Source organism: Saccopteryx bilineata, chromosome 2 (genome assembly GCF_036850765.1).
Source record: "Saccopteryx bilineata isolate mSacBil1 chromosome 2, mSacBil1_pri_phased_curated, whole genome shotgun sequence".
NCBI classification, from domain to species: Eukaryota; Metazoa; Chordata; class Mammalia; order Chiroptera; family Emballonuridae; genus Saccopteryx; species Saccopteryx bilineata.
The window spans coordinates 224491617-224515232 of NC_089491.1; the positions used below are offsets into that span (position 1 = coordinate 224491617).

Sequence of the window (23616 nt, forward strand, 5' to 3'; positions counted from 1 at the left end):
GTGCTTCATTGATGTTTGTAGTAAAATGGAGATGTTATCAATGAGCTATAAGGGAATTAACTCTCAGTCTGGAAGTATTTTTTTTTTGATGTAGTATATGACATTTTTAGTTTCTGGATCTGTTACTATGAAAGTAAAGTAACTGCATTCCTTTTGCTTAATTCTGTACTAATTTCATTTAGTATTCTACTAAAAAGTTGATGAGGGGTTGATCTGTGTTGTCTATTATGTTCAAAGATGCATCTTATGGTGGGGGGCTCTGTAAGGAATTGTTTGCACAAAAATGTTAATGTTTTGATAAATTTTCAGACTCCATAACCATGTAACCCTTTTTATCAATTAACACTGACTCTGAATCTATTAAATACCTCTGAAAATACATTACTTGAAAAATAAAGAAGCGAAGACACTTAAAAATCCTGATTTTGTACTTGAACTAAGAATTATGGGTACTGGCTATGCCAAAAGTATATCTGAGAGAAACTTAAGCTTAGTCAGAGAGGCATGTGTAGCCATCTCGCTCAACTGCATGTGCTCTCTCTGGACACTGTGGGCAGGGGTAGAGCTAGAGTTACGATTTTTTGAAGGCCAAGAAGTTGTTACTTCCTCCTTTTAATTTTTTTTTAAACAGTGGAGAAGAAATGCCACTGCTTCTCTGTACATCAGAAATCACACAGTGTTACTGTGTTCTAGTGAGATTTTAATGAAACATGTACTATATATAAATAAGGGGTGTTAGTGTGAACTCTCAAAATAAAGCGTTCATTGAAGTGTGTTTCTACGCGCTCACTTGCAGGGATTTCAAAAGCTCTGCTGAGGTTTGTGTGGCACTTACTACTCTCTAAAGCAAAGATCTTGTGGGTTTTACACTTGATCTTAGCCAAGAGGCCGAGCAGTGATGGTCTTGTGGATTTTTGAATCTTTTCTCTTATTTATGAATATCTAGGATATCTTTTGTTTTTCTTAAACAAAAATTCTGACAATTATTGTCATTTTAATGTTTTTCCTGTTTATATATTGATTTTATGTTTGTTTATTGAATTTGCAGGTGATGGAGAGGTAATTGAACAAATTATAAGCCTACAAACTAATGATAATGGTGAAGGAAGCCCAGAGTCCAGTGTTCTTGATGGAATGATAAGACAGTTGCAGCAACAGCAGGATCAGAGAATGGGATCTGGTCAGGATACTGTTCCAAATGGGGAAGAAACACCACGAAGAGGTAATAAAACGTGAGATATATTTTGCCTTAATATGGCTGGATTGAAATTGAAGACTACATGTTATGTGAAAAACTGAGCGATATATGTTTACAACTTTGGTGTTATTCTGAAGGTAGCTTTATTAGATGTAAAGTTGATCTGCTAACAAATGTATATTTAATTTTTAAGTATTGTGAAAGGTTTTCTAAAGGAAAAACTACAGTTCTAGGTTTCCCTTTAAGTATTTATAATTAAAAAAACTGAATTGGGTAGGGCACTGATGTTTTTATGTGAATCTGAAGACTTGAAGTGAATTTTCAAGGCCAAGTACTTAATGTTGGAATGTAGTAGTAATAATTACTTTAGTGGTGGAAATAATCCAGAGGAGACTGGCAGTTGTTACGCAGTGAAAACTCACTTTGGGAAAGATAAATGTCTGTAAAAGATTAGAGAAGCTTTGAGAAGCTTCTATCAAATGCCATAAAATCCCAACAGTGCCACAGAGATAATGGCTATCATACCACACTTGCCCTGCACTGAGATTAAATACCTTCTCTTTTTTTTTTGTCATTGTTTTTACTTGTCAGAGAATTTGTTCGTTCTTTTACGTAGACGCTTTTAATTTTTATTTTGTAATGGCAAAATAATTCATTTCAAAGATATCTGCTCTGAACAAATGCATTTTAGCTAGTAAAGGTATGCTTTTGTTTGTAGATGGAAACTTTATACTTGCCAGGTTTTCTTTATTTCCTGTGTCTTTATTATTCCTCCTGCCCTCTGGACAGTTTCTTCAGATCTGTCTGCCCTCTTTTGGTTTCTTTTTCATCTGATCTGCCATGTAATTGGTCTTTAGGTTTTTATTTCTAGTGACTGTATGTCTGGAAGTTCTATTGATTCTCTTTAAAATCTGACTTTAAATTTAGTGCTTCTGCTTTAAATTTTGCTTCTTTTAGCCTGACCAAGCGGTGGGGCAGTGGATAGAGCATTGGCCTGGGATGCTGAGGACCCAGGTTCAAATCCCTAAAGTCACTGGCTTGAGCGCAGGGTCGCCGGCTTGATCATGGGATCATAGACATGACCCCACGATTGCTGGCTTCAATCCAAAGGTCACTGGCTTGAAGCCTAAGATCACTGGCTTGAAGCCCAAGGTCGCTGGCTTGAACCCAAAGTTGCTGGCTTGAGCAAGGGGTCACTGGCTCGGCTGAAGTCCTTGGAATACTGATTGGCACAGCTTTGTCAGGCTGACAGTTTCAGCTCATGACCTCTAGTTTACTGTCCTCTTTGTTTCTTGCCCGAGGTGATTTGCAAGCTTCATGGTTCATTTAAGAGTACTTGTCATATTTTCTAGGGCATTCCTAGGAGTCTTTGGAGGAAGAGTTTTTAAGTTACATTACTAGAACACAAGGATAATAAATAATCTTCATGTCTTTAATGGTACCTTGTCTGAATAGTATAAAATGTTTTGGGTTTGTTTTTTTTTTTGTATTTTTCTGAAGTTGGAAACGGGGAGGCAGTCAGACTCTTGCATGCGCCCGACTGGGATCCACCTGGCATGCCCACCAGGGGGCGATGCTCTGCCCATCTGGGGCATTGCTCTGTTGCCACCAGAGCCATTCTAGTGCCTGAGGCAGAGGCCATGGAGCCATCCTCAACGCCTAGGCCAACTCTGCTCCAGTGGAGCCTCAGCTGCAGGAGGGGAAGAGAGAGAGAGAGAGGAAGGAGAGGGGGAGGGGTGGAGAAGCAGATGGGCGCTTCTCCTATATGCCCTGGCTGGGAATCAAACCCAGAACTCCTGCACGCCAGGCCGACGCTCTACCACTGAGCCAACCAGCCAGGGCTAAAATGTTGTTTTTTTGTGTGTGTGACAGAGTCATACAGAGGGATAGACAGGAAGGGAGAGAGATGAGAAACATCAATTCTTTGGTGCCGCACCTTTTTGTTCATTGATTGTTTTCTCATATGTGCCTTGACGGGGTGGGGTTGGGAGGTTACAGCAGACTGAGTGACTCCTTGCTTGAGCCAGCGACCTTGGGCTTAAGCTGGTGAGCCTTGCTCAAACCAAATGAGCCTGTGCTCAAGCTGGCGATCTCGGGTTCTCGAACCTGGGTCTTCCTAATCCCAGTCCGATACTCTATCCACTGCACCAACGCCTGGTCAGGCAATAGTATAAAATGTTTGACCCATATTTCTTGTTAAATGTCTTGACTTGTAGAATCAGGTTTCTTTTATTTTTCTTGGTTGCTGTTCCTTGGCCTGGCTGAACTTTAAAGACCTGTAAAGCTGGATACAGATGAATTTCTTTATTTCTTTTTTTTTTTTACAGAGACAGAGAGAGTCAGAGAGAGGGGTAGATAGAGGCAGACAGACAGGAACGGAGAGAGATGAGAAGCATTAATCATCAGTTTTTCGTTGCAACACCTTAGTTCATTGACTGCTTTCTCATATGTGCCTTGATGCGGGCTACAGCAGACTGAGTAACCCCTTGCTCAAGCCAGTGACCTTGGGTCCAAGCTGGTGAGCTTTTTTTTTTTTTCAAAGTTATGACATTTTTTTTAAAGTTTTTAAAATATTTTTATTTACTCATTTTAGAGAGGAGAGAGAGTGAGAAAGAGAGAGAAAGGGGGAGGAGTAGGAAGCATCAACTCTCATATGTTCCTTGACCAGACAAGTGCAGGGTTTTGAACTGGTGACCTCAGTGTTCCAGGTCGATGCTTTATCCACTGCGCCACCACAGGTCAGGCCAAACTGGTGAGCTTTTTGGTCAAACCAGATGAGCCCGTGCTCAAACTGACGACCTCGGAGTCTTGAACCTGGGTACTCTGCATCCCAGTCCAACGCTCTATCCACTGCACCACTACAGGCCAGGCCAAACTGGTGAGCTTTTTGGTCAAACCAGATGAGCCCGTGCTCAAACTGACGACCTTGGGGGTCTTGAACCTGGGTCCTATGCATCCCAGTCCAACGCTCTATCCACTGCGCCATTGCCTGGTCAGGCTGGATACAGATGAATTAAAAAACTTTTGGTGGGCATGCCATCTGTGTATTAGGACTATTAATAAAAATGAATCTGAGGAATTAAGATTTTTTTCCTCTTAAATTTATAGCATAAGGCTTTATATCTTCCATTGTTTTATGTTGAAAAAATTCCTGTAGGAAAATTGTTTTAAAGTTGGAGACATTGTGACACTTTACCCTTTAATATTTCTTCCTATATCTTCTAAGAACAGAAACATTCTTTTATATAATCATAATACAGTGATCACAGTTAATAAACTTTATATTGATTATAATACTACTATCTAATGTACCATCTTTATCACATTTCCCTAGTTCCATTGTCATTCATGGAGTTTTTTGATTTTAGCATTTAATCAAGCCCTGCTCAGTACATTTAATTCTTTTTTTTTTTGTATTTTTCTGAAGCTGGAAACGGGGAGAGACAGTCAGACAGATTCCTGCATGCGCCCAACCGGGATCCACCCGGCACGCCCACCAGGGGCGATGCTCTGCCCCTCCGGGGTCACTCTGCTGCGACCAGAGCCACTCTAGCGCCTGGGGCAGAGGCCAAGGAGCCATCCCCAGCGCCCGGGCCATCTTTGCTCCAATGGAGCCTTGTCTGCGGGAGGGGAAGAGAGAGACAGAGAGGAAGGAGGGGGGGTTGGCGGGTGGAGAAGCAAATGGGCGCTTCTCCTGTGTGCCCTGGCCGGGAATCGAACCCGGGTCCCCGGCACGTCAGGCCGACGCTCTACCACTGAGCCAACCGGCCAGGGCACATTTAATTCTTGTATCTTTTAATTTAGAATAGTTTCTTCATGGCACTAGTTTAATTCAGGCCTGTTTCACAGAATTACCCTTGATTTGAATTAGTCTGATTATCTCATGATTGGATTCACGTTAAATACTTCAGGCAGGAATACTGCATGGTTGGTGCTGTGTTCTTAATGCATTGGAGCAAGGGGCACAGATATATGTGCATTCTTCTGCATCTTTTTTTCCTAGAAATCACTCCGTATCCATTTACTGAGCTCTTCATTCTTTTATAGCTTTGTAGTACTCTATTATGTGTAATAATAAGCAGTCTTTGTAATTATTTTTTTATAGCCATTTAAGTTCTCATACTATTTCTTTTTTACAGAGACAGAGAGTCAGAGAGAGGGACAGATAGGGACAGACAGACAGGAACAGAGAGAGATAAGAAGCATCAATCATCAGTTTTTTGTTGCAGCACCTTAGTTGTTCATTGATTGCTTTCTCATATGTGCCTTGACCGGGTAACTCCTTGCTCAGCAGACCGAGTAGTCCCTTGCTCAAGCCAGCGACCTTGGGTCCAAGCTGGTGAGCTTTTTGCTCAAGCCAGATGAGCCTGCACTCAAGCTGGTGACCTCAGGGTCTCGAACCTGGGTCCTCCGCATCCCAGTCTGACTCTATCCACTGCCCCACCACCCGGTCAGGCAGTTCTTATATTATTTCAAGTAATGTGATAAAACCTGTGCCTATGTTTTCTTCAGACTGTTGGAGAACTAATAATATGATTTGGTCAGTTAAATTTAGAATTTATTTTTAGTTCTCAATTCAAGAAGTGTTTCTTAAACATCAGTACATTTTTTAAAAAATATTTTTTATTTAGTGAGAGGAGGGGAGGCAGAGACAGACTTCCGCATGTGCCCCAACTGGGATCCATCCGGCAAGCCTCCTAGAAGGCAATGCTCTGCCCACCTGGGGCCCTTGCTTCGTTGCAACCAGAGCCATTTTTTTAGTGCTTGAGGCTGAGGCCATGGAGCCATCCTCAGCGTCCAGGGCCAACTTACTCTAATTGATCCATGGCTGCAGATGGGGAAGAGAAGAGAGAGAGAAAGCAAGAGGGGTAAACGGTCAAGAAGCAGATTTGTGCCCTGACTAGGAATCAAACCCGGGACTTCCACATGCTAGGCTGACACTACTACTGAGTCAATCAGCCAAGGCCAAACATCAGTACATTTTAATATACTTATAAATGTTTAATGCCATTTTTATTAGGTGAACCAATTTAATGCATAGTGGTTCATTTGGTAAACAGAATGATGTACATAGAAGAATGCAGAGGTTGTATTTAGTCCTGTGGCTTTTACCATAGGCAAGAAGAACTGGCATAGCTTGAGTAGAATTTTATAGCCTCCCACAAGAAAGGCTACAGTCCCCAGTTTTTCTGTTGCATTAGCCCTTTCACCCTGTGTTTTAAGAAAACAGCACTTTGCTTGGGACTCCCTCCTCCCCCATACAGGTCTACATCCTCTGACCTCCAGCTCTTGGGAGGTTGCCTTGCCCTCTGTGCCCTCCTGATGAGCCCTGCACAGGCTCAGGGTTCACTGTTGTCTGCATTGCCCTGTCACCTACTCGCCCAGCTTTAGTGCAAGTGCTGCCAGCATTTCCCCACTGTGCAGTTCTGTGAATGTGTAATACCTACTCTGGCAGCTGCCTGCTGAGTGGCTCAGTTATCTCTTGAAGTTGCAGTTAACGCTGTTAGAGCTCTTGTTATAAAGCTACCACAGTTTGAGGAGTGTATTTTTTTTTTTTTAAATATGGAACGCTTCACGAATTTGCGTGTCATCCTTGCGCAGGGGCCATGCTAATCTTCTCTGTATCGTTCCAATTTTAGTATATTATGTGCTGCCGAAGCGAGTACTGAGGAGTGTATTTTTAATAATATTTTTTCCAAAATGATGTGTTTAGTGTGCAGTTTTGAAAAAGGCAAGCTTTTTAAGAATGCAAATAAAATGTTATAATAGAAAATGACTGGCCTGACCTGTGGTGGCACAGTGGATAAAGTGTTGACCTGGAGGTTGCTGGTTCGAAATCCTGGATTTGTCCGGTCAAAGCACATATGGGAGTTGATGCTTCCTGCTCCTCCCTCTTTCTCCCTCTCTCTCTTTCTCTCCTCTCTAGAATGAATTAATAAAGTCTTACAAAAGAAAGTGTGCATAAAAAATTTTCAGAAAGTCTAGTAAAAGTGAAAATTAAAGTTAATAGTTAATGTTTGTTCTGTAGTCTAAATTTTTATTTGTTATATAAAGATTCTTTTTCCCAGAGTTTTAAAAGTAGATCTAGATTTTTTGGTTTGTAGCTCAGATAAAATATATATGTTTATGATGTACTAAATGCATATAGATTGAAGTTTGTTTCCAAATCATTTTTTGACAATTTTTCCCTAGGTTTTAGAAGACTAAGCTTAGACATCCAGTCCCCTCCAAATATTGGTCTGCGTCGTAGTGGACAAGTTGAAGGAGTTCGTCAGATGCATCAGAATGCTCCCCGCAGTCAGATTGCTACAGAGCGTGACCTGCAGGCCTGGAAACGAAGAGTGGTTGTACCAGAGGTACCACTAGGCATATTTAGGTTTGTTTTAGGATATCTATTCATATCGTTTTTATCTATGAATACACACACACACACACACACACACACACACACACACACGGTGATTTACATATTTTAATCTCTTAGTGGTACAAAAAAATCATATAAATATATTTTAGTAATGGTTGGAGTCTATTTTAATTCTGGTAAGAAAATATCAAACTTTTTTTCTAACACTCTACTATGGCAAAATTTTTTAATAACCAATCTTGTTTCATCAACACAAACACTCCACTACTTGTTTCCCTTCAGTATTATTTTGAAATCCTAGTCATCATTTTGTCCAAAGATGTCAGTATATATTTCTAAACGATGAAAAATTGTCTTGGCCCTGGCTGGTTGGCTCAGTGGTAGAGCGTCGGCCTAGCGTGCGGAGGACCCGGGTTCGATTCCCGGCCAGGGCACATAGGAGAAGCGCCCATTTGCTTCTCCACCCCTCCGCCGCGCTTTCCTCTCTGTCTCTCTCTTCCCCTCCCGCAGCCAAGGCTCCATTGGAGCAAAAAGATGGCCCGGGCACTGGGGATGGCTCTGTGGCCTCTGCCCCAGGCGCTAGAGTGGCTCTGGTCGCAATATGGCGACACCCAGGAGGGTCGCAACATGGCGACGCCCAGGATGGGCAGAGCATCGCCCCCTGGTGGGCAGAGCGTCGCCCCCTGGTGGGCGTGCCGGGTGGATCCTGGTCGGGCGCATGCGGGAGTCTGTCTGTCTCTCCCTGTTTCCAGCTTCAGAAAAATGAAAAAAAAAAAGAAAAAAAAAAATTGTCTTAAATTATAACTATAGTGCCAGTATTATATCTTAAGAACAACAAATAGTTCTTCAGTAGAACCAAATACTTGGTGTTTAAATTTCCAATTGTTTCAGATGTCATACATGTTTTTGATTCTTTTGTAAGACTTATTGTAATAATTTTATCAGAAGGTTCATAATATTTAAATTGATATTAAGTATTAAAATGACTGTCAAATTGTCCTCTCTCTGACCAAGAGGGACCTCTTCAATTTGGCTCCTGAGTCCTTTTGAAATGGTTATAGTAGTCTTCCATTTTGTCCTTGTTGTTAGGCATGGCAAGGTATTGCATACAGGTTTATCATGTAAATTTTTTTTTTTTTTACAGAGACAGAAAGGGATAGATAGGGACAGACAGGAACAGAGAGAGATGAGAAGCATCAATTATCAATTTTTCGTTGCGACACCTTAGTTCATTGATTGCTTTCTCATATGTGCCTTGACTATGGGTCTCCAGCAGACTGAGTAACCCCTTGCTCAAGCCAGCGACCTTGGGTCCAAGCTGGTGAGCTTTGCTCAAACCAGATGAGCCCACGCCCAAGCTGGCGGTCACGGGGTGTTGAACCTGGGTCCTCCACATCCCAGTCTGACGCTCTCTCCACTGCGCTACCACCTGGTCAGGCTTGTGTAAATTTTTTGACCTTGACTTGGAATTAGTCTTTTCTCTTAACATTACTTTCTTTTAGTGTGAAATGATATTTCATAATTATAGTCTGGGCAGTAGGGTCTTTCTTGCTAGTGAGTTGTTGAAATGGAGGCAGCAAATACTGTTTTTCATTAGTACATTTATAAAATTTTTCAGTATTCTGTCATATTTCTATCTCATAATAACTAATACCTTGAAGATGATTTTGTTTAAAGTGTACTTCATGTGTTTATTAGCAAGAAGAGTTTTAGCAAGTAGAACAATATTGGATAATACTTATAAATTTTACAGTGAATTTGAGATATTGAAAGTACACAATAAAATAGTGAAAAGAAAAATCTGGAGTTGGGATGAGAAATACAGAAAATCACCATCGTGTATGTAGAATGGTATAATTAAGCCTTAAAATTGTGTCATGCATTGTATGGTTATCAGAACTGAAAGTTTCATTTTGGGATACTTTCTGTTGTCAAAGCCAAAGGAAGCAAATCAGGAGTGAAAGACCTGAAAAATAGTTCCTTAAACATTACACGGGCTTTTGTTCTCTTAACATAAAGGAAGACTGGAAATAGTTTAGCCTGGAATCATGTTCCCGTTAATCAGGCACTCAGGTTCCTATTTATGATCTGCATTTTAGAGTGGAATTTTTAACTTTTTTTTTCTTGTATTTTTCTGAAGTGAGACGTAAGGAGGCAGAGAGACAGATTCCCGCATGTGCCTGACCAGGATCCACCCGGCAAGCCCACTAGGGGGCGATGCTCTGTTGCAACCAGAGACATTGTAGCGCCTGAGGCGGAGGCCATTGAAACATCCTCAGTGCCTGGGCCAACTTTGCTCTAGTGGAGCCTTGGCTGCGGGAGGGGAAGAGAGAGAGATAGAGAGACAGGAGAGGAAGAAGAAGGGGAAGGGTGGAGAAGCAGATGGGTGCTTTTCCTGTGTGCCCTGGCCAGGAATCAAACCCAGAACATCCACACACAGGGCTGATGCTGTACACTGAGCCAACCGGCCAGGGCCAGGGATTTTTAATCTTAAGACCAAGTCAAAGTCCATGATAGTTGGCCTTTATATACTAGCTATCACATATCTGCATCTGTGCAGAGGAAGGAAGAGAGGCAAAAGGTAAATGGATATTCCTTTATTTAAAGCAGCCTTAGTGATGCCACATGATTCTGCCTATAGCTCATTGACCAGAACGTTGTTCTATGGCCATGCTAAGCTACAGAGGAGACTAGGTAATAGTTTCCATTTAGGGCAACAAAGAGCCTAGGTGAAAGTTGAGATTCTGTTTCTAAGGAAGAAAGGGAGAATGGATTTTGAGAGTCCATTAATTCTCTGCCACAAAATAATATTTTTCAAAGAAGAGCATTGCTCTTTTTGGTGCTATATTCTAACATACATGAGAGTTTATGAAGGAGATGCTGAGTGATATTATAGTGGTCAGTAACCTTGACAGCAGTCCTCATAGTGGGAAGTATTGGCAGATTTTACATAATAGTAAAGTGTCATTTGGTAAGAATCAAGAGAAACTGAAAGATCCCTGGCTGGTTGGCCCAGTGTGCAGACATCCCAGGTTTGATTCTCGGTCAGGGCACACAGGAGAAGCAATCATCTACTTCTTGTCCCTCCCTACCCAGCTTCTCTCTCTCTTCCCCTCTCACAGCCAGTGGCTTGATTGGTTCGAGCATCAGCCCGCATTAATAGTTTGGTTGATTCGAGCATCAACCTCAGACGGGGTTGCCAGGTGGATCCCAGTCGAGGGGCATGTGGGAGTGTCTCATTTTCTCCCTTCCTCTCACTTCAAAAAAAAAAAAAGAGAAATTGAAAATTTTTTCTGCCTCTAAAAGTAGTATGTATCCATTGTGAAAAAATTGAGGTACATAATAGGTAAAAATGTGAGAAGATAAATGACTTTACTATGTAGAAAGATGAGCATACAGTGTTGCTTCCCAGTAGAGGAATTCTGTTTGGGGCTAGAGTTCAACCATATAGTTTGTTTTTATTCAAGAATCTCTATTCTAGATTTATTCTAAAATCTCTTATATTACTTTTCTTAACCTGAGTGATATTAGTGATTTATTAGACATGAAATCACACACGAGGTGATACTTTTAAAGGCTAGAGTGTTCCTTTAATTTTATTATTATTTTAATTGAGAGATGGGGAGTCAGGGAGACAGAGAAAGACTCCCCTTTGTGTCCCAACATGTATCTACCTGGCAAGCCCCCCTACAGTGCAGTGCTGTGCCCATCTGGAGCTGCTGCTCTGTTGCTCGGCAATCAAGCTATTTCAGTGCCTGAGGCAAGGCCATGGAGCCATCCTCAGCTCCCAGGGCCAAAGTGTTCCAACCACTGGAGCCATGGCTGTAGGAGGGGTGGGAGAAGGGAGAAGCAGATGGTTGGTTCTCCTGTGTGCCCTGACCAAGAATTAAACCTCGGACTTCCACATACACTAGGTCATACTCTACCACTGAGCCAACTGGCTAGGGCCCCTTTGTTTTATTATTGATTGAAATGAATTGTATGTAGTGTTTTGTCAAAACAGATACGGGGTAGGAATTTTGACTGCAGGTGAAAAACCTCATATAATTCCTTAAATACACATGAAAGTGCTGAAGTTGACAATTTGTAAAGGATAGAGTCTAATTTAGATTTCCCCTGAGGATAGATTAATATTCCATTGTACTTTTAAGCATGGGCTGCAGATAAACCCTTGAGGAAAAAGTGATTTCCTTAGAAATCAGTTTTTGCCCTTAAGCATTTGTCTTATACTCATATGAGTGTCCAGTGATATCTTAGAGCGTGGCCAAAATGTCAGTTTTGAATCTTTCTGGTGGTGTTTTTTTTTTGTTTTTTTGTATTTTTCTGAAGCTGGAAACGGAGAGAGACAGTCAGACAGACTCCCACATGCGCCCGACCGGGATCTACCCAGCACGCCCACCAGGGGCCACGCTCTGCCCCTCCGGGGAGTCGCTCTGCCACGACCAGAGCCACTCTAGCGCCTGGGGCAGAGGCCAAGGAGCCATCCCCAGCGCCCGGGCCATCTTTGCTCCAATGGAGCCTTGGCTGCGGGAGGGGAAGAGAGAGACAGAGAGGAAGGGGGGGGTGGAGAAGCAAGTGGGCGCTTCTCCTATGTGCCCTGGCCGGGAATCGAACCCGGGTCCCCCGCACGTCAGGCCGACGCTCTACCGCTGAGCCAACCGGCCAGGGCCCTAGTGGTGTTTTAAGATGAACAAAAACAAAGCCAGCCATGTGTTTTCAGTAATATTCATATTGAAATGAGGACAATTCAATCAGTTAAATGAGAACATTCATTCATTCTTTAACCATAGAGAAGGAAAATAATGATCAGTACCTTCCTTTTAGTGTCAGGTCCCTTGCTTTGAAATTGGTCACAGTAGCATTATGTTTCTTTTGTATTATGTAAGTAAAATATAGGCGATTTGAAGAATGTCTACAAATCATAAAACATACTTTTTGAATAGTTTGGAGGAGGATTCTGCTCTTAAATTTTCTTTAGTGAGTCCTGGCCGGTTGGCTCAGTGGTAGAGCGTCAGCCTGGCGTGCAAGGGGTCCCGGGTTCAATTCCCGGCCAGGGCACACAGGAGAAGAGCCCATCTGCTTCTCCACCCCTCCCCCTCTCCTTCCTCTCTGTCTCTCTCTTCCCCTCTCGCAGCCAAGGCTCCATTGGAGCAAAGATGGCCCGGGCGCTGGGGATGGCTCCTTGGCCTCTGCCCCAGGTGCTAGAGTGGCTCTGGTCGTAGCAGAGCGACGCTCCGGAGGGGCAGAGCATCGCCCCCTGGTGGGCAGAGCGTCGCCCCCTGGTGGGCGTGCCGGGTGGATCCCGGTCGGGCGCATGCGGGAGTCTGTCTGACTGTCTCTCCCTGTTTCCAGCTTCAGAAAAATACAAAAAAAAAAAAAATAAATAAAAAAAAATAAAAAAAGACATGTAGAATTGTTTAGCCTACCAAATAAAAAGACTTTCTTTAAAAAAAAAAAATTTTTTTTCTTTAGTGAAAGGAATTGCAATCTTGAAAAATTATAGGGACATTTTGAGTAGCTAGTTTGAGAGATCCTGTTTTGAGTTGATCCTAATAGGGCCAATCAAAATATAAGCAAATGACCATTTCTGTTTTAATTCTTTCTTTTTTTTTCAGAGAGAGAGAGGGATAGACAAGGACAGACAGACAGGAATGGAGAGAGATGGGAAGCATCAGTCATTAGTTTTTCATTGCGCGTTGCAACACCTTAGTTGTTCATTGATTGCTTTCTCATATGTGCCTTGACCGCGGGCCTTCAGCAGACCGAGGAACCCCTTGCTGTAGCCAGCAACCTTGGGTTCAAGCTGGTGGGCTTTTTGCTCAAACCAGATGAGCCCGCCGCTCAATCTGGCGACCTCGGGGTCTCGAACCTGGGTCCTCTGCATCCCAGTCCAATGCTCTATCCACTGCGCCACCGCCTGGTCAGGCCATTTCTGTTTTAAAATGTGAAAAATAAAATAAGACTTCTAAGTGCTGCTGTGATTGTATTTATATTCATATCAAATATCTAATATAAAATACGGCTTGACTTAATTTTGCTATAGCATTATTTTCTGTATTAATTTTAAAAGTATAAGCTAATGATTTCTAGACTCAATAATGATTACTTTTTTCTGTTAATATCTTTTTATCCATCAGTTCAGTAACTAATAAAACTGGATAATTAAATTTGTAGGAAGTTGGAAGACTTCAGAATAGAGAAAGGGGAAGAGGAAAGAAACCTTTATGTAATTGGAAGAAAAAAGAAGACTCTTCAGCTCTCACAAAAGGTAACCTAAATTCTACTTTTCTTAGGAATAAGGAAATTGGCAATTAAATTGAAATTTTTAGTTCTTTTTGAACAGTGAGCATATAGAATAATATATCTTGCTCAACGTCTTTTGCTTGGGATTTAAAATAGTAGACATAAGGTTGTACAGCTGTTATGAGAGAGTAATAGTTTTAAAACTTGAGGAAAGGAGCCTAATACCTAACAGTGCTAACAGATCCCAGAAAATTATTGTCTAATGATCATTCACATCAACAATTAATTAGAACATTAGCAGTCCATCAAAAGCATTTTTGTGTCCATTCCAAATCACTACACTCCTCCCATAGGTAACCAGTTGTCTTCTAAAACTGTTGGTTAGCTTCGTCTGTTTCTGAAGTATATCTAAATCATCCATTTATAAAAAATTTTAGATGTTGCAATGGTTTTGTAACCCTGCAAAGACAAGAAAATCTTATTCTTTAGTATGAAATCTTTCTACTTGGACTTTCTTGAATATTACATGAACAACATTAACAGTGAATTTATAGGAGATATACAAAATACAAGATTAATGCTACAAAACTGGTGAAAAATGGTGATGGGTTTGCAGTTTAATCTCAGAATTGATCACAAGGATGGGCTTTATTTAGTTCCTTGGGATTACTCTTAATTCTTCATAGACTTGTTAGGTATATAAAACCCTCAATAGATTAATTGTTCTTCTGAGTGATGTTTAATCCAGTTGTGTTTACACATCATCAGTTATGAAACTCATTAATATGAGTTTTTGCTTTAACAAAAATGAGTACTGACAGCCCTGGCCTGTTGGCTCAGTGGTAGAGTGTCGGCCTGGCATGCAGGAGTCCCGGGTTCGATTCCCAGCCAGGGCACACAGGAGAAGCGCCCATCTGCTTCTCCACCCCTCCCCCTCTCCTTCCTCTCTGTCTCTCTCTTCCCCTTCCGCAGCCAAGGCTCCATTGGAGCAAAGTTGGCCCGGGCACTGAGGATAGCTCTGTGGCCTCTGCCTCAGGCGCTAGAGTGGCTCTGGTTGCAACAGAGCAGTGCCCCAGATGGGCAGAGCATCGCCCCCTGGTGGGCGTGCCGGGTGGATCCTGGTCAGGCGCATGCGGGAGTCTGTCTGACTGCCTCCCCGTTTCTAACCAGAAAAATACAAAAAAAAAAAAAATGAGTACTGACAAATTAAGGAAAGTATAATTTATTTAATAGTCAGTGGTATGTTGAAGTGATAATACATACTGTTGATTATCAAACAGAAGGCACTAATGTGCAAATTTATTTGTATATTGATTCAAAGAATATGTGTTTTCGTTGAGTGATTGCACATATGACTTCGATGTTGGAGGAATATAGTTTATGCCTCTCTCCCTTTAAAATACAATCTATTTTAGTCTGACCAGGCAGTGGTGCAGTGAATGGAGTGTCAGACTGGGACACGGAGGGCCTGGGTTCAAGGCCCTGAGGTTGCTGGCTTGGGCGCAGGCTCATCTGGTTTGAGCAAGGTTCACCAGCTTGGGCCTGGGGTTGCTGGCTCGAGCAAGGGGTCACTCGGTTTGCTGTGGCCCCGGTCAGGGCACATAAGAGAAAGCAATCAATGAGAAACTAGGGTGCCGCAGTGAAGAATTCATGCTTCTCATCTCTCTCCCTTCTGATCTGTCTGTCCCTGTCTGTCCCTGTCTGTCCTCCCCCTCTCTCATATAAAAAAAAAATACTATATTTTATTGGCTGATTTTTAAAAATTATTGTTTGATAAAAATACAGTATTTAAAAATTCAAGCAGAACTGGAAAGTATTAACAAATTATCCAAAAATTTAAAACTTGGAAATAATTGGGATTAATATTTGAGGATTATTTTAAATATTTCTCTGTACCTGTGTGTATATATGTATATTTGTATTGCTTCATAATATATACTGCTCACAAAAATTAGGGGATATTTCAAAATGAATATGAAGCAAATAAAAGAAGCATTAAAATTTTTTTTTATTAAATAAGAACAGAAAAGCAAATGACAAGCAAAGAAAGTTTGATTATGCAAATTGGATGCAAAACTAACTTTTATTTCATTGGTGAAAATGCACTATACAAAAGGCTGGAAGTACTGGAGAATCTGCACATTCCCTAATTTTTGTGAAGTGTATTTTTACTTCTAAGATAAATATTCTTAAAGTAATAAGCTTTTTGGATTTATTCTGTAGTTCATGGTAAACCAATTGACCTACAGTTCTGTTTAGAAAATGCTGACCTAATTAATGTGCCTAATTTAGCCATGTCTTCTAAGTATCCTAAAAGTTAAAGTACCAGCCTGACCAGACGGTGGCACAGTGGATAGTGTGTCAGACTGGGACGCGGAGGACCCAGGTTCGAAACCCCGAGGTCGCCAGCTTGAGCGTGAGCTCATCTGGTTTGTGTAGATCTCACCAGTTTGTGCCCAAGGTCACTGGCTTGAGCAAGGGGTCACTCACTCTGCTGTAGCCCCCCGGTCAAGGCACATATGAGAAAGCAATCAATGAACAACTAAGGTGCCGCAACGAAGAATTGATGCTTCTCATTTCTCTCTGTTCCCGTCTGTCTGACCCTATGTGTCCCTCTGTCTGACTCTCTGTCACAAAAAAAGTAAAAGTACCAGCGTTGATTTAAGAGCATATAGCAATAATAAAATCCATTAAAGAATATTTTCTTTTATTTTTTCAACTATTGTTTTTATACCTTTTGCTTTAATTCTTCTTGGGAATTTGATACAGTGACCATTGTGTTGAAGATTGTAATTATTTAGGTGTTGATTTTCATCTATCTACATGTTTATGTTGCAGTCTGATTCGGTGGTTTTGGTGTCACAGTCTAGGCAGAGGACATGTAGGCGTAAATATCCAAATTATGGTAGAAGAAATGTTGGACGGATAGAGTTATCTTCTGGAAATGAATCTTCAAGCTCTATAAGACATGTGAGTTTTGTAACTTTAAAACATATGAAATAATCTTTAAAACATTTGTCTTAGTTTGACTCTACCCTGAAAATATGTGAAAATACAGTATCCTGTAGAGGTTAAGATGAAATTGCATGATTTCAATTTTAACTAAAATTATGCACAGCTTTTTTGAGATGCTCACTATGCTAGTATACCATCCAGTGGTTTTGTATATTAACAGATTTGTGCCATTATCAACAATATTTAATTTCAAAATACTTTCATCACCTCTTATAAAGAAACCCTATATCCATTTTTAGTTAGTCCTTATTTCCATTTTACCCAGCCCTTGGCAACTACTAATCTCCTGTCTGTCTGTATATGGATCTGTCTATTCTGGATAGTGCATATATAGTAAATGGAATCATACAATGTGATTTTGTGTTTGGGGCTTTTTTCTTTTAGTGTAATGTTTTCAAGGTTGATTCATATGTAGTGTGTATAAATCATTTTTTTTTTATTGCCCAGTATATGAACATACCACATTTTATTTGCTCATTAGTTGATAGACATTTCTACCTTTTGGCTATTACTGAGTACTGCTGCTTATTAACATTCATGTATGAGTTTTTGTTTGGACATAAACGTTTTCATTTCATGTGGGTATGTATCTAAGAGTCATGTGGTAACCCTATGTTTAACCTTTTGAGGACTTGGCAGATTGTTTTCCAAAATGGCTGCACTGTTTTTTTTTTTTTTTTTTTTTTTATTCATTTTTAGAGAGGAGAGAGAGAGGGAAAGAAAGAGACAGAGAGGGAGAGAGAGGAGAGAGAGACAGAGAGAGAGAAGGGGGGAGGAGCTGGAAGCATCAACTCCCATATGTGCCTTGACCAGGCAAGCCCAGGGTTTCGAACCGGCGACCTCAGCATTTCTAGGTCGACACTTTATCCACTGCGCCACCACAGGTCAGGCGGCTGCACTGTTTTATATTCCCATCAATATTGTATAGAGGGTTCCAGTGTCTCCACATCTCTACATCATTGTCAATGTTTGTATTGTCTGTCCTGATTCTTAGGTATCTGAGTGAGTGTGAAGTGGTATCTCACTGAGGTCTTGACTTGCATTTTCCTAATCACTGATATTTTCATGTGCTTATTCTCTATTTGTATATCTTTTTTTTAAATTATATATTTTTGAAAGAGAGACAGGGAGGAAGAGGTAGGGTGAGAAGCACCAACTCATTGCTTTCACTTTAGTTGTGCATTGATTACTTCTTGTACGTGCCTTGACCAGGGCCGAGCCAGTGTCCCCTTGCTCAAGCCAGCTATCTTTGGGCTCAGGCTGGCAAACTTTGGGGTCATGTGGAAGATTCTCTGCTCAAGCCAGTGACCTCATGCTGGCAAGCCTGAACTCAGAGCCAGTGACCTCTGGGCTTTGAACAATGCTTTTACCCACTGCTCCGTCACTGGTCAGGCTCCAGTTGTATATCTTTGAAGACATTTCTGTGCAAATCTGTTGCCCATTTTTCAGTTTGTTATTTTTAATTGCCGTAACAGTTTTCTTAATATTTTGAATATAAGTTCTTTCTGAGATACGACTTGGAAATATTTTCTCTCACTCAATGAGTTGTCTTTTCACTGCTCTGGTGGTTTCTTTTGAGGCACAAAAGTTTTGCATTTGATGGAGTTCAGTTTATTTTTCTCTTTGTTGCTACTGCTGTCGTATCTAACCCCTTTATTTCAATAATCATATAAATTACTGATCTTTATTGTGATTTTTCTTGGGAAAACAGTATTTTTGGAAAGAGTATTTAAAAGTTAATATTAGGATATTTTTACTTTTACATATTTTAAGTGTTTTTAATTTATGGATTAATTGAGTTTAGAGAGAGAAATAAGGAGAAAGAGAAACACCAATTTGTTTCTGTATGTTCCCTGACTGGAGATTGAACCAGCTTGCTCTGCATTATCTGGACGGTGCTCTTACCAACTGAGCTATCTGGCCAGGGCCGGAATATTAGTATTTTTAAATTCATAATGTTTTGAAGGTTAAAATGTTCCATATAGATGAACAGTTTATTGCTTTTTAAAGTGTTAGGATATTAGTCAAGCATAGGGTTTGAGTTCAAATCCAAAATTTTCCACTTTGATAACTACATAATTTAAAGCTTTCTGTGCCTCTGTCATATCTATGAAAGTAATTAGTAGTAGTATGTCCCTCAGAGGTGTTGTGAGAATTAATTTTTTTTTTTTTTTTTTTTTTTTGGTGGCAGAGACAGAGTCAGAGAGAGGGACAGACAGGAAGGGAGAGAGATGAGAAACATCAATTCTTCGTTGCAGCTCCTTAGTTGTTCATTGATTGCTTTCTCATATGTGCCTTGACCAGAGGGCTACAGCAGAGCGAGTGACCCCTTGCTCGAGCCAGCGACCTTGGGCTCAAGCTGGTGAGCCTTGCTCAAACCCGATGAGCCCGCGCTCAAGCTGGAGACCTCGGGGTCTCGAACCTGGGTCCTCCATATCCCAGTCCGACGCTCTATCCACTGCGCCACTGCCTGGTCAGGCGTGAGAATTAATTTAATCATGTAAAGTTTTTAAAACAGTTCCTAATATCCAAAATGTTAACTGCTTTTTACCATCAAAACTGTTCATTTAAATGATTTTGTTTTATATAATGACTATTTTTACATTTAAAATTTTGTAATATATTGAACATGTTTTAACCTTTTGTTAATGATTGTGGGTAATTATGATAAAAATCCCACCCATTCTCTTTAGATAACCCTTTTCACTACTAGTTGGTTTATCCTTCCTGTTTTTTTCCCCACAAATTCAGTCAGATACATATATATTTTACTATTTTTCCTTTGTACAAGAATATAGCATAGTACAGATGTTCTTTTTTACTTGACTCTTTTCATTTAAAATATTCTTGAAATGACTTTATATCAATTCATAAATATCTTCTTTTTTTTACTTGTGTCCTACTTAATTGTGTGATTATAACAGTTTAATCATTCTCCTGGTTGTGGCCACTTAGGATATTTCCAATGTTGTTTAAATAAGGCTACGATATATGTTTTTTGTCCTGTTGCAGATGTAATTTTGAGGGTTTATTACTTGAAATGGGATTGCTGGGTCAAAAATTTAATGCATATGAGTTTTAAGAGACAGATAAAAATTCTCTTAAAGGAGAATTCCAACTTGCATTTCTAGCTGTGATGTATAAGAGTGCCTGGTTCCCTATCCTTTAGTCAGTAGAGTGTGTTGCACTTTGTAATTTTACCAGTTTAATTGGTGAGAGATGGTATTTTAGTATAGTTTTATTTTTCATGTGATAAAATATATGTAATAGGAAATTTACCATTTTAATGATTTTAAGTGTATAGTTTAGTGGCAGTAAGTGTGTTTACAATGTATACAATAATCATTACTATACATTTCTAGCACTTTCTCATCTTCCCAACAGAAATTCTACTCATTAAACATGAACTGCCTATTACATACTCTCTCCTCAGCTCCTGGTAACTTCTTCTTTCTGTCTCTGAATTTGTCCGTTCCCTGTAAGTGGAATTATACAGTATTTGCCCTTTTGTCTTGGGTTTATTTCATAGTGTTCTTTTAGTTTGAATTTTTCTCTTGTAAAGTTGAACATCTTTTTATATATTTAGCATCTTTTTTTCATCTTTGCACATTGTCTCTGTGTCTCGGTGTTTCTATGTAGTATTTCAGGTCTTTTTCACCCCTTAATTAGAAAAAATTTATATGTTCTTTTTAGAGAGAGACAGGAAGGGAGAGAGTGGTGGGGCAGAGAGAGAGGAGACGCATCAACTTGTAGTTCCTTCACTTTAGTTGTTTATTGATTGTGCCTCCTACGTCCCTTGACTGGGGGCTGGGGAGTTCCAGCCAAGCCAGTGACTCCTTTCTCAAGCTAGCAACCTTGGGCTTCTAGCCAGTGACCTTTGGATCATGTTAATGATCTCACGCTCAAGCTGGTGACCCTCACTCAAGCCAACAAGCCTGTGTTCTAGCTAGCAACCTCAGGGTTTTGAACTGAGGCCCTCAGTATCCCAGGCCGATGCTCAATCCACTGTGCCACCACCAGTCTGGCTTTATATTTTCTTTTTTTTTTTTAATAAATAAATTTTTATTAATGTTAATGGGGTGACATCAATAAATCAGGGTACATATATTCAAAGAAAACATGTCCAGGTTATCTTGTCATTCAGTTATGTTGCATACCCATCACCCAAAGTCAGATTGTCCTCCGTCACCCTCTATCTAGTTTTCTTTGTGCCCCTCCCCCTCCCCCTCCCCCTCTCCCTCCTCCCTTCCTGCGCCCCCCCTCCCCTTCACCTTCAGTAACCACCACACTCTTGTCCATGTCTCTTAGTCTCGTTTTTATGTCCCACCAATGTATGGAATCATGTAGTTCTTGTTTTTTTCTGATTTACTTATTTCACTTTCTATGTTATTGAGATCCCACCATTTTGTTGTAAATGATCTGATGTCATCATTTCTTATGGCTGAGTAGTATTCCATAGAGTATATGTGCCACATCTTCTTTATCCAGTCATCTATTGAAGGGCTTTTTGGTTGTTTCCATGTCTTGGCCACTATGAGCAATGCTGCAATGAACCATGGGGCTGCATGTGTCCTTACGTATCAATGTTTCTGAGGTTTTGGGGTATATACCCAGTAGAAGGATTGCTGGGTCATAAGGTAGTTCTATTTTCAGTTTTTTGAGGAACCACCATACTTTCTTCCATAATGGTTGTACTACTTTACATTCCCACCAACAGTGAATGAGGGTTCCTTTTTCTCCACAGCCTCTCCAACATTTGCTATTACCTGTCTTGTTGATAACAGCTAATCTAACAGGTGTGAGGTGGTATCTCATTGTAGTTTTGGTTTGCATTTCTCTAATAACGAATGAAGATGAGCATCTTTTCATATATCTGTTAGCCATTTGTATTTCTTCCTGGGAGAAGTGTCTGTTCATGTCCTCTTCCCATTTTTTTATTGGATTGTTTGTTTGTTGTTGAGTTTTATGAGTTCTTTGTATATTTTGGATATTAGGCCCTTATCTGAGCTGTTGTTTGAAAATATTTCCCATTTAGTTGGCTGTTTATTTTGTCAGTTTCTCTTGCTAAGCAAAAACTTTTTATTCTGATGTAGTCCCATTCATTTATCTTTGCCTTCACTTCTCTTGCCTTTGGAGTCAAATTCATAAAATGCTCTTTAAAACCCAGGTCCATGAGTTTAGTACCTATGTCTTCTTCTATGTACTTTATTGTTTCAGGTCTTATATTTAGGTCTTTGATCCATTTTGAATTAATTTTCGTACAAGGGGACAAGCTGTAGTCGAGTTTCATTCTTTTGCATGTGGCTTTCTATTAATAGTTTTCCCAGCACAATTTGTTGAAGAGGCTTTCTTTTCTCCATTGTGTGTTGGCCCCTTTATCGAAAATTATTTGACCATATATATGTGGGGTTTTATTTCTGGACTTTATTCTGTTCCATTGGTCTGAGTGTCTATTTTTCTGCCAATACCATGCTGTTTTGATTGTCGTGAACCTATAGTATAGTTTGAAGTCAGGTATTGTAATGCCCCCAGCTTCATTCTTTTTCCTTAGGATTGCTTTGGCTATTCGGGGTTTTTTATAGTTCCATATAAATCTGATGATTTTTTGTTCTATTTTTTAAAAAATATGTCCTAGGAATTTTTTTTTTTCATTTTTCTGAAGCTGGAAACAGGGAGAGACAGTCAGACAGACTCCTGCATGCGCCCGACCGGGATCCACCCGGCACGCCCACCAGGGGCAACGCTCTGCCCACCAGGGGATGATGCTCTGCCCCTCCGGGGCATCGCTCTGCCATGACCAGAGCCACTCTAGCGCCTGGGGCAGAGGCCAAGGAGCCATCCCCAGCGCCTGGGCCATCTTTGCTCCAATGGAGCCTCGGCTGCGGGAAGGGAAGAGAGAGACAGAGAGGAAGGTGGGGGGGTGGAGAAGCAAATGGGCGCTTCTCCTATGTGCTCTGGCCGGGAATCGGACCCGGGTCCCCCGCACGCCAGTCCGACGCTCTACCGCTTAGCTAACCGGCCAGGGCCTGTCCTAGGAATTTTGATAGGAATTGTATTAAATTTATAAATTGCTTTGGGTAATATGGCCATTTTGATTATATTTATTCTTCCTATCCAAGAACAGGAATATTTTTCCATCTCATTGTATCTTTTTCGATTTCCCTTAACAGTGCTTTGTAGTTTTCATTATATAGGTTCTTTTTTTTTTTTTTTTTTTTTTTTTTTTTTTTTTTTTTCATTTTTGTATTTTTCTGAAGCTGGAAACGGGGAGAGACAGTCAGACAGACTCCCGCATGCGCCCGACCGGGATCCACCGGCACGCCCACCAGGGGCGACGCTCCACGGCGACCAGAGCCACTCTAGCGCCTGGGACAGAGGCCAAGGAGCCATCCCCAGCACCCGAGCCATCCCCAGCGCCCGGGCCATCCTTGCTCCAATGGAGCCCTGGCTGCGGGAGGGGAAGAGAGAGACAGAGAGGAAGGAGGGGGGTGGGGGTGGAGAAGCAAATGGGCGCTTCTCCTATGTGCCCTGGCCGGGAATCGAACCCGGGTCCCCCACACGCCAGGCCGACGCTCTACCGCTGAGCCAACCGGCCAGGGCCTATATAGGTTCTTTACATTCTTTGTTATGTTTATTCCTAGATATTTTATTTTGTTTGTTGCAATCGTGAAGGGGATTATTTTTTTGAGTTTGTTTTCTAATATTTCATTGTTGGCATATAGAAAGGCTATGGACTTTTGTGTATTAATTTTGTATCCTGTGACCTTACTATATTGGTTTATTGTTTCTAGTA

At 40.9% G+C, this 23616-nt stretch overlaps 1 protein-coding gene and 3 non-coding genes across 8 annotated transcripts in view; 1 reads left to right on the forward strand and 3 right to left on the reverse strand.

Moving 5' to 3' along the window:
* Positions 1-23616, forward strand: part of BRWD1 (bromodomain and WD repeat domain containing 1) — a 152577-nt gene that overhangs the window by 47839 nt on the left and 81122 nt on the right. For all 5 annotated transcript variants that reach the window (XM_066259356.1, XM_066259358.1, XM_066259357.1 and 2 more), the window contains exons 18-21: positions 1049-1222; positions 7391-7574; positions 13740-13833; positions 16647-16778. In XM_066259356.1, the coding sequence (XP_066115453.1) occupies positions 1049-1222; positions 7391-7574; positions 13740-13833; positions 16647-16778 (584 nt within the window). The remainder of the gene's footprint in view (positions 1-1048; positions 1223-7390; positions 7575-13739; positions 13834-16646; positions 16779-23616) is intronic.
* On the reverse strand, positions 4898-4973 carry TRNAV-GAC (transfer RNA valine (anticodon GAC)). The gene has a single exon. It is a non-coding gene; the product is annotated as a tRNA-Val (tRNA).
* Positions 6755-6864, reverse strand: LOC136327902 (U6 spliceosomal RNA). The gene has a single exon (XR_010729960.1). It is a non-coding gene; the product is annotated as a U6 spliceosomal RNA (small nuclear RNA).
* On the reverse strand, positions 12159-12234 carry TRNAV-GAC (transfer RNA valine (anticodon GAC)). Its single transcript has one exon. It is a non-coding gene; the product is annotated as a tRNA-Val (tRNA).